The sequence below is a fragment of the Saccoglossus kowalevskii genome, chromosome 6, assembly GCF_978046115.1.
Source record: "Saccoglossus kowalevskii chromosome 6, keSacKowa6.1, whole genome shotgun sequence".
NCBI lineage: Eukaryota > Metazoa > Hemichordata > Enteropneusta > Harrimaniidae > Saccoglossus > Saccoglossus kowalevskii.
In genome coordinates this window covers 5775732-5800250 of record NC_140646.1, presented here as the reverse complement: position 1 = coordinate 5800250, position 24519 = coordinate 5775732, and the positions used below count along the sequence as shown (strand labels likewise).

General features: G+C 35.6%; 1 protein-coding gene across 3 annotated transcripts in view; it reads left to right on the top strand.

Annotated features, from left to right (window-relative positions):
• LOC102801849 (Golgi apparatus protein 1-like) overlaps window positions 1-24519 on the top strand; it is a 171349-nt gene that overhangs the window by 8295 nt on the left and 138535 nt on the right. For all 3 annotated transcript variants that reach the window (XM_085499987.1, XM_085499986.1, XM_085499985.1), the window contains exon 2: window positions 19314-19346. In XM_085499987.1, the coding sequence (XP_085356113.1) occupies window positions 19314-19346 (33 nt within the window). The remainder of the gene's footprint in view (window positions 1-19313; window positions 19347-24519) is intronic.

Genomic DNA, 24519 nt, shown 5'->3' with positions numbered 1-24519 from the left:
GCGGCCATTTTGTTTTAAAGAATTCAGTTCTGGATCCGTATCTGAGACATGTCTGGATTGATCAAGTTCAAACTTCACACACACAAGGTACATCATGTCACAAATATGTATGTGCATTTGTTTCATGATCCCATTAACGATAGCCAAATGGTGGCCGCTTTAAGGCCGAAAATGCATTGAAATCGCACATTTTCACCATTCCGGACCCAGATCTCAGTTATGCATGGACGGATTTCATTCAAATTTGGTACATACATTAAACATAATAGGACCTTGATGCACGTCATTTTTTTTTCAGATCAAGTTCGAAATGGCCGACTGGCGGCCATTTTGTTTTAAAGAATTCAGTTCTGGATCCGTATCCGAGACATGTCTGGATTGATCAAGTTCAAACTTCACACACACAAGGTACATCATGTCACAAATATGTATGTGCATTTGTTTCATGGTCCCATTAACGATAGCCTAATGGCGGCCGCTTTAAGGCCGAAAATGCATTGAAATCGCACATTTTCACCATTCCGAACCCGGATCTCAGTTATGCATGGACGGATTTTGTTCAAATTCGGTACTTACATTAAACATAATAGGACCTTGATGCACGTCATTTTTTTTTTCGGATCAAGTTCGAAATGGCCGACTGGCGGCCATTTTCTTAAAGAATTCAGTTCTGGATCCGTATCCAAGACATGTCTGGATTTATCAAGTTCAAACTTCACACACACATGGTGCATCATGTCACAAATAGATATGTGCATTTGTTTCATGATCCGCTTAGCAATAGCTGAATGATGGCCATTTTAAGGCCGAAAATGCATTAAAATCACGTATTTTCACAATTCCAGAACCGGATCTCAGTCATGCATGCATGGATTTTGTTCAGATTTAGTACAATGTGTTGTACATATGCAGGTGCATTTCGGTCATGATCTGCTTTGAATGTATATGCCACTCAAATATGAACGGAACGGGGACGTGTCATTGACAATGACTTGTTGATAACGGCATTGTTGTGTCCCTGCATATAAAACAACTTGTTGATAATGGCATTGTTGTGTCCCTGCAAATAAAACAACTTGTTGATAACGGCATTGTTGTCCCTGCATATAAAACAACTTGTTGATAACGGCATTGTTGTCCCTGCATATAAAACAACTTGTTGATAACAGCATTGTTGTGTCCCTGCAAATAAAACAACTTGTTGATAACGGCATTGTTGTGTCCCTGCAAATAAAACAACTTGTTGATAACGGCATTGTTGTGTCCCTGCATATAAAACAACTTGTTGATAATGGCATTGTTGTGTCCCTGCAAATAAAACAACTTGTTGATAACGGCATTGTTGTCCCTGCATATAAAACAACTTGTTGATAACGGCATTGTTGTCCCTGCAAATAAAACAACTTGTTGATAACGGCATTGTTGTGTCCCTGCAAATAAAACAACTTGTTGATAACGGCATTGTTGTGTCCCTGCAAATAAAACAACTTGTTGATAACGGCATTGTTGTGTCCCTGCAAATAAAACAACTTGTTGATAACGGCATTGTTGTGTCCCTGCAAATAAAACAACTTGTTGATAACGGCATTGTTGTGTCCCTGCAAATAAAACAACTTGTTGATAATGGCATTGTTGTGTCCCTGCAAATAAAACAACTTGTTGATAACGGCATTGTTGTGTCCCTGCATATAAAACAACTTGTTGATAACGGCATTGTTGTGTCCCTGCAAATAAAACAACTTGTTGATAACGGCATTGTTGTGTCCCTGCAAATAAAACAACTTGTTGATAACGGCATTGTTGTGTCCCTGCATATAAAACAACTTGTTGATAACGGCATTGTTGTGTCCCTGCAAATAAAACAACTTGTTGATAACGGCATTGTTGTGTCCCTGCATATAAAACAACTTGTTGATAACGGCATTGTTGTGTCCCTGCAAATAAAACAACTTGTTGATAACGGCATTGTCGTGTCCCTGCAAATAAAACAACTTGTTGATAACGGCATTGTTGTGTCCCTGCAAATAAAACAACTTGTTGATAACGGCATTGTTGTGTCCCTGCATATAAAACAACTTGTTGATAACGGCATTGTTGTGTCCCTGCAAATAAAACAACTTGTTGATAACTGCATTGTTGTGTCCCTGCAAATAAAACAACTTGTTGATAACGGCATTGTTGTGTCCCTGCAAATAAAACAACTTGTTGATAACGGCATTGTTGTGTCCCTGCAAATAAAACAACTTGTTGATAACGGCATTGTTGTGTCCCTGCAAATAAAACAACTTGTTGATAATGGCATTGTTGTGTCCCTGCATATAAAACAACTTGTTGATAACGGCATTATCACAACAGATAGTGAGCTATTGCTGATCAGTAAGTGACATTTGTTATCAGACAATTGTATGCTGGTTAGCAAAAATGTAAACATAAGACATCACAGTGAGAAGGCCTATACTACCGATAACGCCTAAGTGGAGTGACATGACTTCTTGACGTTGTCACCTATGGTAGTTACACTTTACATTGCGATAAAACAATTTTCCATACTACAGTTATCATTAGCCACAGAAAGTTAAAATAAATACAAGGAATATGTATTGTTTAATACATCGAAGTCGCATAGTTGATCATGCCATGATCACTTTGATTTATTCCCATATTTCAATTACATTGTATGTTCAGCATTCAGGTCCGAAGCATTGTTATGAGTTTTATGTAGATAAATTTACACAAAAATCACAGATCCTTGTAAAACAAAGATATTCTATTCCATTAACAGATTTCCATGATCCCACCAGGGTCCTACCATCATATTTCACACACATGTCATTTCATACACATATTTAAAACACAGTTAGTCATAGACAGACAAGAAGCAAAATAGTGAAACTATTGCATAAAAGTCATGTTTTTTTCAACATTGCACATCGCAGTATCACATGTAACCAACTGATCTTATCTGAAAATGTCTGGTACTGTACAAAGCTCCACTTAGACCTTTTAAATAAATACACGGGAAAACAAAGTGTGTTTTTATCTGTTCTCAAACAGAAACAATTTTACTACAAAAACAGCTGGAAAAGAACTAACAAGTATTTTGTTTTTTGTGGCATGCCTTGTCAATGTCCTATAACGTCATGTGAACTGTATTGTGCATGTACATATATACTGCTGCCTCTTTTCTCATGTGCATAGCAAGTTGCAGTCACATCCAGTTTTGTTGAATAAATAAGCGAAAGCGATGTTGGGTTGAAAGGAAAAATGACAATAAGACTTGGAACAAAAAATATAAATCTGGATTAAAACTTATTCTCTCTACTCCCCTACTACCTTCCATAGTTTGCTTGAATCTGACATCAGCGTTTTTCATAATGTACAATATGGTAACAGTGTTAGCCAAAGTGATTTTATTCAGCTATGTTTTATTTCCAATACAGTACATTTGTGCCATTCATGTCTGCTTTTGTCATCCATATGTTACATATTGTGCTGTTCATCCAGAAAATAATAACAAGTTACATGTATATATGGACATTATTTGTTGTCTTCGAGAGGAACACGTTTTGTAATCTGTATATTGTTGTTTTGAATTGGAATAATGTGTGTAACCACAGTCCTTTTACAAACTGTTTGGAAACGCTTTTGAGTTTTGTCTTGGTCATGCTTTGGCCATTCACATTCAAACTTAACACACTGACCATGTCTGATGACTTAAATTTGTAAATCAGTTTTCATTACCATTTAATTAAATATGGCGTACGGGTCCTCAAAATTTATAAATCCTCTGACTTGAACATTTCTGGAACTGTTTCTGAGAGCAATTAAACCGTCAGCTGGATTGCCTTACTATTCATACCACACCTACTCATTTCATGACATCACATGTAAACATTTTTTAGCTCTGCTGTCGACTTTGTCGAGTGGAGCTTATCATACGAGTGATTGTCTATCGTCGTCCGTGTCAATGTTTTACTTTTTCGACTTCTTCTTGAAAACTACAAGCCTGAATGCTTTGATACTTGGTACCTTGAGTAGACCTCTCTCAGATTTGTTCAATTCTATAATTTTGGTGAATATTTTTTGTCATTTTTGATAAAAAGTGATATTTTCGACTTCTTGTTAAAAACCGCAAGTCTAATTGCTTTGATATTACATATATAGGTACTACATGTTAACCTCTCTCAGATTTGTTCATTTGGGTGGGTGAGTGGGTGGTATTTGGGTTGGTGGGTGGGTGGGTGGGTTTGGGTGGATGGGTAGGTTTGGATGGATGGATGGATTTCTCTAGGTGCAATCTAAATACAGTAGATGTGTCTTGTTTATCCGAGATTTGTAAGAGTTTGAGCTGGCCAACATGTTAGTTTTTTTCATATGGTTGATTACTGGCATGTTGTTTTCCCATTTTTGAGCCATGTTTTCAACTTTCTTCATCATTTTCATATAGCAATCTCGTCATACATGTATGTTAACATTGTCGTCTATGGAAATTCAATTAGTGGTATAAGCCCTGTTGTATTTGTCTGATTTGTTTGTTCATTCTACTCTTGAAATGCATTATTTCACCTGAATAGCACATGGCTAGGTAATGTGGCAAGGCGTCCATGGGGAGGGGACTTCTAATCTCATTAATATACATAACTGTCATATCTTAAACACTGTTGCAGAGCAGGACATGCAATCAGTGCCATAATGAAACAAAACATGTACATAATAAGAAATGGTCATGTATGATCAGGTACCCTCATTAATATGCATAAGCACATGGCTCATTATATATTCTGAATCATTATCTTGATAAACAAACCAGGTAAATACATGGAACTAACTTTATTTTAACCACATGGTACTGATCATTTAAACTCCCCCTATGGCAATCAGGTGACCTCATTAATAATGAACTAGATGGACCCGATGCAATCTGATTAAAATCTGATGTAGTGTACGGGCTTTAATTATTTTGGCTATAAACTTATTTTAATTTTATTTTTTATTACTTTTGTTATTAATGCCTTTTTATTTTATTATTATTTTACTTTGATTTTGTTGTTGACTCCCATGTGCGAAGCACAAAATGGGAGTCTTTGCAGTATGTGTGTATGTGTGTGTGTGTGTGTGTGTGTGTATGTGTGTCCGACTGTTCCACTGCTATCTCAAGAACCATACATCAGTTTTTGATGAAACTTGGTGCATAGATGCTCTGGGCCAATGCGCAGATTTGATTAGGTTTTGGTAAAAATCCATGCTCGTTAATTACCTAATTTGCATGATAATTAGCTAATTTTTAGCTGTTCTATGACTGTTCCACTGATATCTAAAGAACCACTCATTGGATTTTGATGAAACTTGTTACATAGATGCTCTGAACATATGCGCAGATTTGATTAATTTTTGGTAAAAATCCGTGCATATTAATTACCTAATTTGCATGATAATTAGCTATTTTTTAGTGGTTCCATGACTGTTCCACTGATATCTAAACAACCACTCATTGGATTTTGATGAAACTTGGTACATAGATGCTCTGAACTAATGCTAGGTTTTGATTAGTTTTTGGTAATAATCCGTGGATACTAATTACCTAATTTGCATAATGATTAGTCAATTTTCGGTTTTTCCACTGATATCTCAAGTACTAATCATCACATTTCAATGAAACTTGGTACACAGATGTCATACGACACTGCACAGACCTGATAGTTTTTATGGTAATATCAGTACATATTAATTACCTAATTTGCATAATTAATTAATTTTCAGCATTTGATATAAGTAGTTAGCATTACATTTCAATGAAACTTGGTACTTACATACTCAAGGACTATGCAGAGATTGATTGTTTTCGATAAATATTTGTGCATATTAATCACCTAATTTGCATAATTAGTTAATTTTCAGCTTTTCCACGGGTATCAAGTACTAATCATCGCATTTCAATGAAACTTGGTACATAGATCCTTTAGGACTATGCAGAGACCTGATTAGTTTTAGGGTAAATAATTGTGCATATTAATTACCTAATTTGCATAATTAATTTTCAGCTTTTCTACTGATATCTAAAGTACTAATCATCACATTTCAATGAATCTAGAATTATGCAGACCCAATTAGTTTCCGGTAAATATTTGTGCATATTAATCACCTAATTTGCATAATTAACCAACTTTCACACTGATATCTCAGGTACTATACATCACATATCAATGAATGTACATGGATGCTGTAGGACAATAGACAGACCTGAATAATTGTGGGTTAAAATCTGTACATATTAATTACCTAATTTGCATAATTAACCAATTTTAAGCTTTCACACTGATATCTAAAGTACCGTAAAAACTCCAAAATTTCGACCGGTTTTAAATAATTGGTGTTAGAAATGTGACGTGTTTTTAGAGTCAAAATTAAGGTGCATTTTCGGACGGTCGAATTTTTCAGAATAGAAATCAGCAAAAAAAAATGGGGATGATAGACAGTGTGCTTCATTAGTTTTTAAAAAATGCAATGTCCGTCAATTGACGTAAACTTCCTCATGTTTCACGGTAAAAGCAAAGGTCGTGGCCGAGTTGTAACTCAAAATCTAAACAAAGTCATCAATCAGTGAGTATTATGACAAGCAAAACAAAACATCAAGACGCGGAGAAGAGGTCAGCACAAAACTAATAGGTCAAAAGACAAAGCTGTCTCGCACTACCTAGGAAAACTTGCGAATGTTCGAAGTACAGGTACCCATTGGACAAAAGATACATGGAAGTTTAGCAAACGATCTCCCCGACCCAGTGCAATGTATCCGGTTAGAATCAAAGCTCACGTGTCCCTTATTTGAGGGACCAAATACTGCCGTAAATTCGCCCTTGGATTAAAAAATAAAATGGGATTTAAGAAAATAAAATGGGACTTTTAAGGTGTATTTTGGCGTCATTTTTCGGACATTTCAATCAATCCTGCCGGCTAAAATAGAGTCTAAGTTTTACCGTAGTCATTGACGTCTGTCTATTCAAGAGTACACGTGTATGATTTTTATCGTGACTAGCGTGAGCGGGTAAGCTTCCTTTCGAGAATGAGCTGTTATCACTGTGAACAATGTTAAATTATTCTTCAGATGACCAGTTTATTTTTTAAAAACAACTAATTTTTTTATTTAAAAAAAATCATGCCGTTTTCGCATCAAAATCCAAGCCAAAATATCGTACTACAACATCAATCTCTTCCGCATTGCGTTCAATAACATTAACATATTTAAATAAGCTATGGTAATTTGAACACGTTGGCATCATCCAGCTTTTTGATTGGTTAATTAGCGATTTGACCTATTTGACCTAAGAGAACATGACGGATATCCTACAGCATCAAACGTTTATGCGAGACCGGAATCATTCGCTTACGATGAAACTAAGTTGACTTTTATTTGTATTTCATAACCATTCAACAAATTTATTTTGTGTACATTATTATAATCACTACTGAGTACAGTAATGATCAACAATTCAGAAACGCAGCATGCCGAGATTTTTGTGTTCGTTTTTATTTGAAACTTCGTTTATTTAGAATATATTTTCGTTACCAATAAAATAAAAATCTCTCAGTCAATCAGAAACCCGGATTCATGCCTTTGAGGAAGGTCCCGTTTGAACGCTCACATCGGGTTTTTTTTCATTTGGGGGAAAACTAAAACTGGTCGCAATTTTCGAATAAGAATGAGTCGGCAATTTTTAGTGGAGTCGAAAATTTGGAGGTAAATAAAACACCGAAACCCGGCAAATAAATAGGCGTACGAATTTTTAGAGGGGTCGAAATTTTGGAGTTTTCACGGTACTAATTATTCCATTTCAATGAAACTTAGTACAAAGATGCTCTAGGACAATGTACAAACCTAATTAGTTTGGGGTAAAAATCTGTTCATATTAATTCCCTAATAAGCATAATAATTCATAATTTTTTGGTTCTAATCACATTTCAATTAAACTTGGAGACATAGATTTTCTGTTACATTGCGCAGACCTCATTAGTTTTACACTCAAATCTGGTCATATTAATTTTCTGATTTGCATAATTAGTTTTCAGCTAAGTAATTTCGAATTATATTTAATGTGTCTCCAATACTCTCAGCACATGGGAGTTCTTTCTAAGCTTTCTTTGATTTTTTATTAATTCCGCCCTACCTACATCTGACCCGATGCCTATGTAACGAGATTTCAACGAGACCCACTATCGACGATTTTAGTCAACGAATCACATACCTCCTTCTATAGCGCACATGATGACGTCACCGGGCAGAGTCAGGTGGTGAACACGCTCAAATAAAATGGCGGATTATACCGACGTTAGCAACCGAGAATAACAGCTTTTCGGTGAGTTTATCATTGTCAAATGCAACCAAAGTCATTTTTATGTTAATATTGTTAATATTGCATTGTTTACTATAGCTGTTTACAGTGTTCTAATCATTACGATTTACTTATTTGTTTGCTTCCATTCTAGATAATTATGCTCAGTGTTTGATGTAAAATTGAGGCGATGACTGAATAAATGAACCTTGGCTGGCGAAGATGTATCAGGAAGTGTACGCATTTGTTGTGGAAGTGAAAAAAATATTCAATGTAATGACAAAACTTGTAAAATGCTGTAGAATTTCTCTTGTAAATAAAAATATACAAGCAATATTCTATTAATGGTTTATTCAAGCGGGCAAAATATAATGTACAGAAAGATTGCCTGTATACACTGAAAAGTAAGCAACCGACAGCCTGTGATTGGCTGTTACTTACGCGAGATTTGAACGGGACTTGCATAGGCGTCGAATCAGATGTATGTAGGGCGGAATTAAAAAAAAAACCAAAATCAAAGTAAAATAATAATAAAATAAAAAGGCATTAATAACAAAAGTAATAACAAATAAAATTAAGATAAGTTTATAGCCAAAATAATTAAAGCCCATACACTACATCAGATTTTAATCAGATTGGCCCCGATGATGCTGCTTGCGGTTACTGTAAAATGACTAATTTTCACTGGGTTTAAATTTCACTGATTTAGTGTTTCAGGCATATTTAGTGGATTTAAAATTCACTGTTTTATCATTTGGATAATGTGTTCCATGCTCAATTTTACATATTCACTGGGTTTTAATTTAGCGCATTTTCCAGTCAGTGAAAAAAGCCAAATTAAAACCCAGTGAATAATTAACCCCTTTACAGTATATATTTTTTTTGCACATTTTTGACTTCTTCGAAACTGCCTGCCACATTGCTTTGAATTTTATAATGTAGACACATGGGCTGGTCCTCTCTCAAGTTTGTTCATTTGGTGCTCATATTTCTATTTTTTTGGAAAGTTATTAGGGGCCCAAACCTGTAGGGTGTGGCCCCTATTCTTATTGTCCGGTTTTTAGGGGCCCAAGCCCGAAGGGCGAGGCCCCTATTCTTATTGTCCGTTTTTTTCTTCTTTCTTCTTTCTTTCTTCCGTAACTTTTTTCGTCAAGCTGTTTGAGAAAACCGCTGAACGGAATGATCTGATAAGGCTCTATACTGATAGTCCCTAATGTGAACTGGTGCAACATGCTTTCAGAATTTCAATTGGTCAATTAGTTTGGCAGCCATATTGAATTGAAATAAAACCGGAAGTGGCTGTTTGACCACTTTCTGAAGGTCTAGGCGTCTAGATTTTTTTATGGTATATAGTACAACTCATGTGTAATAGATATCAGCAATAAAAACTTTAGCGGTCATGTGATTTTCCCGCCATTTTGTTTTTCCTAAAAACGGCAAAAAACACTTAAAAATCTTCTTCTTCAGAACCACCTAGCAGAATGCTCTCATATGTTGTATTTAGCTTCTATATGTGAATCCCATTTATGTTTGAAAAAATTATTACGATTGGTCATGTGGTTTGGCCACCATTTTGGATTTCTTCTAAACAGGAAGTAGTTTTTTACTCTGGCAACACTTGAGGGATCATTTTCAATTTTGCTTCATGGCATCTGTATATCAAACTATTTCAGAAACCTAAAAAAGATTTCAGATCAGTCACGTGGTTTGGCCGCCATCTTGGATTTTAAGCAAAATTGACCCAAAGTTTTGGCATTTGTTTCTCAGAGGTGATTCAACCAATCTACTAGATGTTTTTATATTTACCATGCCTGGCCTTAGCTCCATATGAGAAAAATAATATTATTTTGATCAGTCACGTGGTTTGGCCGCCACCTTGGATTTTGTGAAATTAGAAATTATGCAACTACATGTTTTGTATTAGTCTGATTTGGCTAAAATTTTATATGTGCATTCTACTCTTGAGATGCATTCTTTCAACCGAATGGCACGTGGCTGGGTTTTGTCGCTGCGCGCCTAAGGGGTGGGGGCTTCTAACCTCATTAATATGCATAACTGATATATCTCAAGCACTGTTGGAGTTAGGAAGATGAAACCTGTGTTATTATGACAACATTAAACAATTGATTTCATTAAAATAACAGATTACCATATACGGTGATGTGAACTCATTTATATGCATAACCATTATATCTCAAACACTGTTGTAGTTAGGAAGATGATTCCTGTGTTATCATGACAACAGTGAACAAGAGATTTGATTAAAATAACAGATGACCATATATGGTCATGTGAACTCATTAATATGCATAACCATTATATCTTAAACACTGTTGCAGTAAGGAAGATGAATCCTGTGTTATTATGACAACAGTGAACAAGAGATTTGATTAAAATAACAGATGACCATATATGGTCATGTCAGCTCATTAATATGCATAACCATTATATCTTAAACACTGTTGCAGTAAGGAAGATGAATCCTGTGTTATTATGACAACAGTGAACAAGAGATTTGAATAAAATAACAGATGACCATATATGGTCATGTGAACTCATTAATATGCAAAGCAGTCATATCTAAAACACTGGCGCAGAGCAGGACATGTAACTCATGTCATTATGAAGACATTGAATGAAAGATGTAACTGACATTAGAAATGGCTATATATGATTATGTAATCTCATTATAGTGCATAAGAACATGGCTCATTATATATCCTGAAAACCATATTTCGATAACCAAACCAGGTAAATACATTTTTGTACATGGTACCAACTTCATTTTGACCTCATGTTACTGATAATTCAAGCTACCTGATTGTCTAACATGTGACCACATTAATTATGAAACAGAATCTTGTCAGCTTGGGCCCCGGTGACGCCGCTTGCGGCTTTAATCTCTTCTTTCTTCCGTAACTTTTTTCGTCAAGCCGTTTGAGAAAACCGCTGAACCGAATAGTCTGAAAATGCTCTATGCTGATAGTCTCTAATATGAACTGGTGCAACATGCTTTCAGAATTTTGATTGGCCAATTAGTTTGGCAGCCATATTGGATTGAAATAAAACCGGAAGTGGCTGTTTGACCACTTTCTGAGGGTCTAGGCGTCTAGATTTTGTTATGGTATATAGTACAACTCATGTGTAATAAATATCAGCAATAAAAACTTTAGCGGTCACGCGACTTTTCCCGCCATTTTGTTTTTCCTAAAAACCGCAAAAAACACTTAAAAATCTTCTTCTTCAGAACCACCAAGCAGAATGCTCTCATATTCAGTACTTAGCTTCGACATATGGAGCAGATTTAGATTTGAGAAATTCATTATGATTGGTCACATGGTTTGGCCGCCATTTTGGGTTTGTTCTCAACAGGAAGTAGTTTTTTACTCATACCACACTTGAGCGATTATCTTCAATATTGCTGCATGGCATCTCTAAATCAAACTCTTTCAGAAACCTGAAAAAGATTTCAGATCAGTCACATGGTTTGGCCATCTTGGATTTTAGGCGGAATTGACCAAAAGTCTGGGCACTTGTTTCTCAGAGGTGATTCAACCAATCTACTAGATGTTTTTATATTTACCATGTCTAGCCTTAGCTCCATATGAGAAAAATAATGTTATTTTGATCAGTCACATGGTTTGGCAACTACACGTTATTATGACAACATTGAATAAGAAATTTGATTAAAATAACAGATGACCATATATGGTCATGTGGGCTCATTAATATGCATAATCATATCTCAAACACTGTTGCAGTTAGGAAGATGAATCCTGTGTTATTATGACAACGTTGGACAAGAGATTGAATAAGAAATTTGATTAAAATAACAGATGACCATATATGGTCATGTGAACTCATTAATATTCATAACCTTTATATCTCAAAAAAATATATGGAACCAACTGCATTTCGTCTTCATGGTACTAATCATTCAAACTAACCAGTTTTGTATCATGTGTATCATTTGACCTCATTATTTATAGAATATATGCTTGGGCTCCCTGCTTGCAGCTTTAATTATTACCTTTTTTGTTTTTTGGGGGTTTTCCCGTTGTATATATGGGCTATGTATAATGCATGGACCCCAGTAGACAACTGTATCAGTTGAAAGCTAGGCTGGATGGGCCAATGTTTTCCAGAAATGCTCAAGTTCAGGTCAAGGTCATTTCAAGGTTTATACGTTTGCTGCTTTTATATGGGTGGTACTGAACAGTGAAGGTGGGAAAGATTAAAACACCACTTCAAAATCTTCAAGGCCCCAGGTTAGCATCATCTCAAGGTCAAATGTTGATTGCTTATGTATTTGGGGTCAGGAGGTCACTCCTCAAAATCTTTCAAAGAAGGGTCAAGGTCATCCCAATATCACATGTTACTTTGTCATATTGTCTAACTTTGTCATTCTCAATTCAGTCACATGTGCAGTAACCAAATAATGCAAAAATATATTCTGGTAATAGTGACAACAACTTAATGTTTCAGCTTCAATTTCCTGTACACCCACATCATCGGTTATACATTTGTTTATTCAAAATGAATAAAAACATTTACTTTCATTTATTATATTTTATTAATACCTTTGTTTTATATTCTTTTAATCTCATTTAAATTTTTTTTTTTTTTCATTGCTATACCTTTATTGTATTCTTCAATCAAAGTCCCATAGAGGATACGATAACAATAAAGATGATTATTATCATTATTTACATTACATACCTGATTATGTCTCCTCTTACGGGATATGCTCTTCCAGTGACCATTGCCACAATTACCAAACTGTGATGCATTTCACTTCTATCCACCTAGTAACTACCACTGCTCTCTGCTCTACTGACTGCAAGGCCGCTCTTTGAGATTCAACAAAAATGACAAAACTGGTGGCAATTTTGTTTTTGGCTATGTCCATGCTTATTCTTCACTAATATAATGCCTGATTCAGTTGAAAGTTTGCACATACGTACTGTACTCATAGTTATTTTGTTGAATTGACGGTATTTTGTCTAAAATCATTTCTCACAGATATAGATGGCCTTGTATCAGGATCATACATATTGGGTTTACAGGTACATGACTTGCATGATTTCATTCAAACTTAGTACAATTATTCTACATACTGAATTTTGGTGCATTTATTAGTGATTCAACCAAATGTACTCTGTCCATTACAGTACATTTGTACCTTGCCAGCTATGACTAATCACATCATGCTGCTTTTTAGCCAAATTAAATTTAGAACAGGAACCGAGTATTGTCAATGCTTGTTTTTCTTTTCAAATTTTCTTCAGTAATTGGGTTCATATAGTTGTCAAGAATGTTATATTTGTCCAATTTCAATAAAATATTGTCAGGTTAATATAAGTTTACATTCTTGTGATCCCAAGCTAAGAAAAAAAACAGCAAAAAAACAAAAACATGTTGATTCATTTTTCACTGTTTTCTCGTTGTTAGTATACATATATTTTCACCAAAAGTATTCTCAGTAAGTGTAATAGAATTTGATATATTCTCTTTTGTGATGGAACACATTACCTACAGTGTTTGTACTGTTTCTTAATATCTCCAATACCAATGTGTATAACGTATAATGAACACATTACCTACAGTGTTTGTACTGTTTCTTAATATCTCCAATACCAATGTGTATAACCTATAATGAACACATTACCTACAGTGTTTGTACTGTTTCTTAGTATCTCCAATACCAATGTGTATAACGTATAATGAACACATTACCTACAGTGTTTGTACTGTTTCTCAGTATCTCCAATACCAATGTGTATAACGTATAATGAACACATTACCTACAGTGTTTGTACTGTTTCTCAGTATCTCCAATACCAATGTGTATAACGTATAATGAACACATTACCTACAGTGTTTGTACTGTTTCTCAGTATCTCCAATACCAATGTGTATAACGTATAATGAACACATTACCTACAGTGTTTGTACTGTTTCTTAGTATCTCCAATACCAATGTGTATAACCTATAATGAACACATTACCTACAGTGTTTGTACTGTTTCTTAGTATCTCCAATACCAATGTGTATAACCTATAATGAACACATTACCTACAGTGTTTGTACTGTTTCTCAATATCTCCAATACCAATGTGTATAACGTATAATGAACATATTACCTACAGTGTTTGTACTGTTTCTCAATATCTCCAATACCAATGTGTATAACGTATAATGAACACATTACCTACAGTGTTTGTACTGTTTCTTAATATCTCCAATACCAATGTGTATAACGTATAATGAACACATTACCTACAGTGTTTGTACTGTTTCTTAATATCTCCAATACCAATGTGTATAACCTATAATGAACACATTACCTACAGTGTTTGTACTGTTTCTCAATATCTCCAATACCAATGTGTATAACGTATAATGAACACATTACCTACAGTGTTTGTACTGTTTCTTAATATCTCCAATACCAATGTGTATAACGTATAATGAACACATTACCTACAGTGTTTGTACTGTTTCTTAATATCTCCAATACCAATGTGTATAACCTATAATGAACACATTACCTACAGTGTTTGTACTGTTTCTCAGTATCTCCAATACCAATGTGTATAACGTATAATGAACACATTACCTACAGTGTTTGTACTGTTTCTTCGTATCTCCAATACCAATGTGTATAACCTATAATGAACACATTACCTACAGTGTTTGTACTGTTTCTCAATATCTCCAATACCAATGTGTATAACGTATAATGAACACATTACCTACAGTGTTTGTACTGTTTCTTAATATCTCCAATACCAATGTGTATAACGTATAATGAACACATTACCTACAGTGTTTGTACTGTTTCTTAGTATCTCCAATACCAATGTGTATAACGTATAATGAACACATTACCTACAGTGTTTGTACTGTTTCTCAATATCTCCAATACCAATGTGTATAACGTATAATGAACATATTACCTACAGTGTTTGTACTGTTTCTTAATATCTCCAATACCAATGTGTATAACCTATAATGAACACATTACCTACAGTGTTTGTACTGTTTCTCAATATCTCCAATACCAATGTGTATAACCTATAATGAACACATTACCTACAGTGTTTGTACTGTTTCTTAATATCTCCAATACCAATGTGTATAACGTATAATGAACACATTACCTACAGTGTTTGTACTGTTTCTCAATATCTCCAATACCAATGTGTATAACCTATAATGAACACATTACCTACAGTGTTTGTACTGTTTCTCAATATCTCCAATACCAATGTGTATAACGTATAATGAACACATTACCTACAGTGTTTGTACTGTTTCTCAATATCTCCAATACCAATGTGTATAACGTATAATGAACACATTACCTACAGTGTTTGTACTGTTTCTCAGTATCTCCAATACCAATGTGTATAACGTATAATGAACACATTACCTACAGTGTTTGTACTGTTTCTTAATATCTCCAATACCAATGTGTATAACGTATAATGAACACATTACCTACAGTGTTTGTACTGTTTCTCAATATCTCCAATACCAATGTGTATAACCTATAATGAACACATTACCTACAGTGTTTGTACTGTTTCTTAATATCTCCAATACCAATGTGTATAACCTATAATGAACACATTACCTACAGTGTTTGTACTGTTTCTTAGTATCTCCAATACCAATGTGTATAACCTATAATGAACACATGTACCTACAGTGTTTGTACTGTTTCTTAGTATCTCCAATACCAATGTGTATAACCTATAATGAACACATTACCTACAGTGTTTGTACTGTTTCTTAGTATCTCCAATACCAATGTGTATAACGTATAATGAACACATTACCTACAGTGTTTGTACTGTTTCTTAATATCTCCAATACCAATGTGTATAACCTATAATGAACACATGTACCTACAGTGTTTGTACTGTTTCTTAATATCTCCAATACCAATGTGTATAACGTATAATGAACACATTACCTACAGTGTTTGTACTGTTTCTTAATATCTCCAATACCAATGTGTATAACCTATAATGAACACATTACCTACAGTGTTTGTACTGTTTCTTAGTATCTCCAATACCAATGTGTATAACCTATAATGAACACATTACCTACAGTGTTTGTACTGTTTCTTAATATCTCCAATACCAATGTGTATAACCTATAATGAACACATTACCTACAGTGTTTGTACTGTTTCTTAGTATCTCCAATACCAATGTGTATAACCTATAATGAACACATTACCTACAGTGTTTGTACTGTTTCTCAATATCTCCAATACCAATGTGTATAACGTATAATGAACACATTACCTACAGTGTTTGTACTGTTTCTCAATATCTCCAATACCAATGTGTATAACCTATAATGAACACATTACCTACAGTGTTTGTACTGTTTCTCAATATCTCCAATACCAATGTGTATAACCTATAATGAACACATTACCTACAGTGTTTGTACTGTTTCTCAATATCTCCAATACCAATGTGTATAACGTATAATGAACACATTACCTACAGTGTTTGTACTGTTTCTCAATATCTCCAATACCAATGTGTATAACGTATAATGAACACATTACCTACAGTGTTTGTACTGTTTCTCAATATCTCCAATACCAATGTGTATAACCTATAATGAACACATTACCTACAGTGTTTGTACTGTTTCTCAATATCTCCAATACCAATGTGTATAACGTATAATGAACACATTACCTACAGTGTTTGTACTGTTTCTTAATATCTCCAATACCAATGTGTATAACCTATAATGAACACATTACCTACAGTGTTTGTACTGTTTCTCAATATCTCCAATACCAATGTGTATAACCTATAATGAACACATTACCTACAGTGTTTGTACTGTTTCTCAATATCTCCAATACCAATGTGTATAACCTATAATGAACACATTACCTACAGTGTTTGTACTGTTTCTTAATATCTCCAATACCAATGTGTATAACCTATAATGAACACATTACCTACAGTGTTTGTACTGTTTCTCAATATCTCCAATACCAATGTGTATAACGTATAATGAACACATTACCTACAGTGTTTGTACTGTTTCTCAATATCTCCAATACCAATGTGTATAACCTATAATGAACACATTACCTACAGTGTTTGTACTGTTTCTCAATATCTCCAATACCAATGTGTATAACCTATAATGAACACATTACCTACAGTGTTTGTACTGTTTCTTAATATCTCCAATACCAATGTGTATAACGTATAATGAACACATTACCTACAGTGTTTGTACTGTTTCTCAATATCTCCAATACCAATGTGTATAACGTATAATGAACACATTACCTACAGTGTTTGTACTGTTTCTCAATATCTCCAATACCAATGTGTATAACGTATAATGAACACATTACCTACAGTGTTTGTACTGTTTCTCAATATCTCCAATACCAATGTGTATAACCTATAATGAACACATTACCTACAGTGTTTGTACTGTTTCTCAATATCTCCAATACCAATGTGTATAACGTATAATGAACATATTACCTACAGTGTTTGTACTGTTTCTTAGTATCTCCAATACCAATGTGTATAACCTATAATGAACACATTACCTACAGTGTTTGTACTGTTTCTTAATATCTCCAATACCAATGTGTATAACGTATAATGAACACATTACCTACAGTGTTTGTACTGTTTCTTAGTATCTCCAATACCAATGTGTATAACGTATAATGAACACATTACCTACAGTGTTTGTACTGTTTCTCAATATCTCCAATACCAATGTGTATAACCTATAATGAACACATTACCTACAGTGTTTGTACTGTTTCTTAATATCTCCAATACCAATGTGTATAACGTATAATGAACACATTACCTACAGTGTTTGTACTGTTTCTTAATATCTCCAATACCAATGTGTATAACGTATAATGAACACATTACCTACAGTGTTTGTACTGTTTCTTAGTATCTCCAATACCAATGTGTATAACGTATAATGAACACATTACCTACAGTGTTTGTACTGTTTCTTAGTATCTCCAATACCAATGTGTATAACGTATAATGAACACATTACCTACAGTGTTTGTACTGTTTCTTAATATCTCCAATACCAATGTGTATAACCTATAATGAACACATTACCTACAGTGTTTGTACTGTTTCTCAATATCTCCAATACCAATGTGTATAACCTATAATGAACACATTACCTACAGTGTTTGTACTGTTTCTCAATATCTCCAATACCAATGTGTATAACGTATAATGAACACATTACCTACAGTGTTTGTACTGTTTCTTAATATCTCCAATACCAATGTGTATAACGTATAATGAACACATTACCTACAGTGTTTGTTAAAAATTTACCAAATCAAAAGTATGTAACAAAAAACATTAAAGTAATAGTAATAATAAAATTCATGCCATACAATACATCAGATTTTAATCAGATAGTATATTAACCTACAATCAGCACTGTAATGTATTTTATCTGTTTTCTGATGGTACAAATCTAAAACACTTAGTGATAGTGTGTGTGGCTTTACAAATGTTGAACCTATAGTTTTGGTCATAGGCTGGCTCCCTCACGCAACTATGACCGAAACAGAGTTTATAATTGTGAACCCATGCTTTTAAATGACTGTTTCTAATACAAACACGTGCCCTAAAAATATAGTAGAATGAAAGAAAAGAGAATCAAGACCATTTTAGAGAAAAAGTTATATGTAATCTTGTAATATCAGTAAATTATCCAATAAAATATTTCAATGAGTTCTTGTTGCGTGTTCCTGTTACTTTTTCTAGTAACATTTCATATCTATTTATGGCAGTAACTACAGTTATGAATCTTAATTTGATGAGTTTTCAAAACAATTTCTCATTGCTAATTAAATTTCAATATTAACTGTATATATTGTATCTATACTGAAAATTACTAATTTGTAATCATTCTTTTTAAATTTTCAGAATTATGAAAACATTCCACCCACATGTCAACAGGTAAGTTTATGTTTCTATTCATCTACATGCATGTTAAAAAACCCAGATTTGGGCATATAGTCTACCCAGTCATATCTCAATGCATACAGTCTACCCAGTCATATCTCAATGTATGCAGTCTACCCAGTCATATCTCAATGTATGCAGTCTACCCAGTCATATCTCAATGTATGCAGTCTACCCAGTCATATCTCAATGTATACAGTCTACCCAGTCATATCCCAATGTATACAGTCTACCCAGTCATATCTCAATGTATACAGTCTACCCAGTCATATCTCAATGTATAGTCTACCCAGTCATATCTCAATGTATAGTCTACCCAGTCATATCTCAATGTATACAGTCTACCCAGTCATATCTCAATGTATACAGTCTACCCAGTCATATCTCAATGTATACAGTCTACCCAGTCATATCCCAATGTATACAGTCTACCCAGTCATATCTCAATGTATACAGTCTACCCAGTCATATCCCAATGTATACAGTCTACCCAGTCATATCTCAATGTATACAGTCTACCCAGTCATATCTCAATGTATAGTCTACCCAGTCTTATCTCAATGTATAGTCTACCCAGTCATATCTCAATGTATAGTCTACCCAGTCATATCTCAATGTATACAGTCTACCCAGTCATATCTCAATGTATACAGTCTACCAAGTCATATCTCAATGTATACAGTCTACCAAGTCATATCCCAATGTATACAGTCTACCCAGTCATATCTCAATGTATACAGTCTACCCAGTCATATCCCAATGTATACAGTCTACCCAGTCATATCTCAATGCATGCAGTCTACCCAGTCAAATCTCAATGTATGCAGTCTACCCAGTCATATCTCAATGTATACAGTCTACCCAGTCATATCCCAATGTATACAGTCTACCCAGTCATATCCCAATGTATACAGTCTACCCAGTCATATCCCAATGTATACAGTCTACCCAGTCATATCTCAATGCATACAGTCTACCCAGGCATATCTCAATGTATACAGTCTACCCAGTCATATCTCAATGTATACAGTTTACCCAGTCATATCTCAATGTATACAGTCTACCCACTCATATCTCAATGTATACAGTCTACCCACTCATATCTCAATGTATACAGTCTACCCAGTCATATCTCAATGTATACAGTCTACCCAGTCATATCTCAATGTATAGTCTACCCAGTCTTATCTCAATGTATAGTCTACCCAGTCATATCTCAATGTATTGTCTACCCAGTCATATCTCAATGTATACAGTCTACCCAGTCATATCTCAATGTATACAGTCTACCCAGTCATATCTCAATGTATACATTCTACCCAGTCATATCTCAATGTATACATTCTACCCAGTCATATCTCAATGTATACAGTCTACCCAGTCATATCTCAATGTATACAGTCTACCCAGTCATATCTCAATGTATACAGTCTACCCAGTCATATCTCAATGTATACAGTCTACCCAGTCATATCTCAATGCATACAGTCTACCCAGTCATATCTCAATGCATAGTCTACCCAGTCATATCTCAATGTATACAGTCTACCCAGTCATATCTCAATGTATAGTCTACCCAGTCATATCCCAATGTATAGTCTACCCAGTCATATCCCAATGTATACAGTCTACCCAGTCATATCTCAATGTTTACAGTCTACCCAGTCATATCTCAATGTATACAGTCTACCCACTCATATCTCAATGTATACAGTCTACCCACTCATATCTCAATGTATACAGTCTACCCACTCATATCTCAATGTATACAGTCTACCCACTCATATCTCAATGTATACAGTCTACCCAGTCATATCTCAATGTACCGGTATAGTCTACCCAGTCATATCTCAATGTATAGTCTACCCAGTCATATCTCAATGTATAGTCTACCCAGTCATATCTCAATGTATACAGTCTACCCAGTCATATCTCAATGTATACAGTTTACCCAGTCATATCTCAATGTATACAGTCTACCCACTCATATCTCAATGTATACAGTCTACCCACTCATATCTCAATGTATACAGTCTACCCAGTCATATCTCAATGTATACAGTCTACCCAGTCATATCTCAATGTATACAGTCTACCCAGTCATATCTCAATGTACAGGCTACCCAGTCATATCTCAATGTATTGTCTACCCAGTCTTATCTCAATGTATAGTCTACCCAGTCATATCTCAATGTATAGTCTACCCAGTCATATCTCAATGTATACAGTCTACCCAGTCATATCTCAATGTATACAGTTTACCCAGTCATATCTCAATGTATACAGTCTACCCACTCATATCTCAATGTATACAGTCTACCCAGTCATATCTCAATGTATACAGTCTACCAAGTCATATCTCAATGTATACAGTCTACCCAGTCATATCTCAATGTATACAGTCTACCCAGTCATATCTCAATGTATAGTCTACCCAGTCATATCTCAATGTACAGTACAATGTGCACACAAGGACCCACGTGTTCTCGCCATTGGCGAGGCCATGTCTAGCCCATGTCTAGCCATTGGCGAGGCCATGTCTCGCCATTGGCGAGGCCATGGCCTGCCAGTGGCGAGGTCATTGAAGGGCTGGCCCTCAAAAAAGCGAGCCCAATGTCGAGCTCGGCGCGATCAGTCAGACACGGCGCACCTTAGTAAACTCGGCGCGATCACGAGCGCGACCAGAATTTCTTTACCCAGCAAAACAGAAAACATCGCTTCTGCTATGTTACTTTGTTATTTATGAGTGTTGAATAAATGATGAATAATTTCAAATGTTTTTTTTTTATTTCAACATGAAGATTTGTCAGATAGAATCATTATTTCGGCAGTACTAGTTTATCTTAATCTCAGACCCGATCGTTTGGTGAGATTTGCGTGTGTATATGCCTGTCGATTTCACGTCATTAGTAGCGTGGTAATTTTGAAAACAAAAACATTCAGTGTCTAAATCTCAGTGACGACCCGATTTCCAAATACTAGTACATGTGTGTATGTGTGTTGTTTTGATGATGTGCGAGTGTTATTATTTTTGTAATGCATGTGATCAGTCTGCCCACCGTAAGATTACCAATGTCACGTTAAATCACCCCTGCGCCGGTCTGTAAAACAGGTCACATTTTGTGAAAGAATAATCGTTGCAAACCCTTTTGTTCTATTTAATTCTACTGTATAAACCGGCGTAGCGACGTGTACAACGTTCATGTAAAGGTCAAATGCGGCGGCAAAGTAAAATTGTTGGTTTTTACGTGGTGTAAGATGCTGTATGTTTTATGTGAATCTCAAGGCTGTAACAATGACACTGAGAACGAGACGTGGCAAACTGAACAGCTGCCTTGCTGGTTGTCATGACGCCGACGTTTGAGGGCACCGCCAGCCAATGGTTACAGATTATTCACGCAATCTTGTTGTTACTTTGTAACAGGGACCCGCAATTCGCGTCGGTTGTTTCGTTTATCTGGAGTGCGTTCGCGTCGTCGCCTCGGGGTGACCCGGGGTGCCTCGCGTCTGCCCAGTTTTCGTTAGACTGCTAGGTGACACAACTGGGGCGACTGGGGGCAGTTTTTAACGCCTCTGCTTGCAGAGCCGGAGAAGTTCGGGAAACACATAGCGAACGACCAAATCGATAGGTAAAAAAGGTGTAAAAAATGCAACTGGGCGTGAAGTAAAATAAATTGTATCAGAGGCACATTACTTGGGGTTTGCAACTACGGTGACATGATACCAAGATCCCGTTACAATCTCGCGCTCACATAAGCGTTCCAACTCAGAAAAATGCGAATGCGCATGCCCGAGGTAACTAGGATACTGGGGTGTCCAGGTGGATCAAAATAGCTGCTCACGATATGACGGATTACGATAACTATATTTTCTGTATATTTTCGATGTATTACATTTTTTCACTATGAATGTGGTAATACGTGTTTTATTGTTTTATTACAAACCGCCTATGTCATGTCAGAAGGTAGTAGCATCAGTCTCGCTAACTACGAGATGAGACTTGAATGGGATCTTGACATGATGTCACCATACAGTACTATGTGCGTTGCAAACCCCAAGTAATGTACCTCTGATTGTATACATTTTAAACAAGTTTCGCTTGCATAGTAACGGACCAATACGATCACGTGATACTACTTTCTCGGGGAAGCCTCTCGTTGCCACGGGCTACAACTGCCACGTCACTTAGGGCACCCCGAGGGAGCGACGCGAACGCACTCCAGACTGACCTCAGGACAGTGACCATTTATTGGAAGATTTTATATGATCCGCCAGATCGAGCATAGCCATGATTTCACGGCGTTGTCGGAGTGGGTGTTCTTTATGTATTCGATCATGCGCCGCCCAATCAACACTGACATGGATACTGCTCAGTAAAAAGATAATGACGAAACAACAAAACATCGGAACATACAATATTGAAATTATATTTAATACAATGAAAACCAAAACAATAAAAAATACACAATTGTAAAATACTTAGTGATGAATGTTGAATAAAAAATGTTTATTGAGAGTTAGCAGCAGGTGCTAATCTTTTTCTGCGCAAGGCCGCGTCAATTTTTCTGATGCATTTTTCTTTCCACGTCTTTTGAAAATGATGGTTCTCCTCCGGATATTTCAAATAGCATTTGTCTCTAACGTAGTTTAGTCGTGTTGGCGAAAGTGCCTTCTTCGTCAGTCCTCTTGTAAATGTTACGCCCGTACAATTGCATCCCTGTCTCTCTTCTTTTGTAAAAACACTATATACCAAAAGTTTGGCAAAGTGTCCCACGTCTGTTGATGTTCTGAAGATAGTTTCCAGTTCATCTGCAGAATGGTATCTGGCAGGCCCTGTCTGATTGTCAGTTGAACGGTCGCTGTTTGTGCTCGTGTCTGAGGGTGGGTCAAGTTGTGTAATTGGTGTGTCTGTTTCCGTGTCTGTGAATGTGTACGTGTCGTCTCGGTGTTCACGTTGTTCGTCTGTCAAGTTGCATATGTCATCATTCTCCCTTCGTTCCAGTCGTCGAATGTGCTGTGTAATTTGGTCTAATCGGTCTGTTATACCACCGAGTCGTCTATTAAGTCGTTGTTCATGGTCCTGTATAGTTTTTGTTAATCGTTGTTCCTGGTCCTGTATAGTTTTTGTTAGTCGTTGTTCCTGGTCCTGTATATGTTTTGTCAGTCG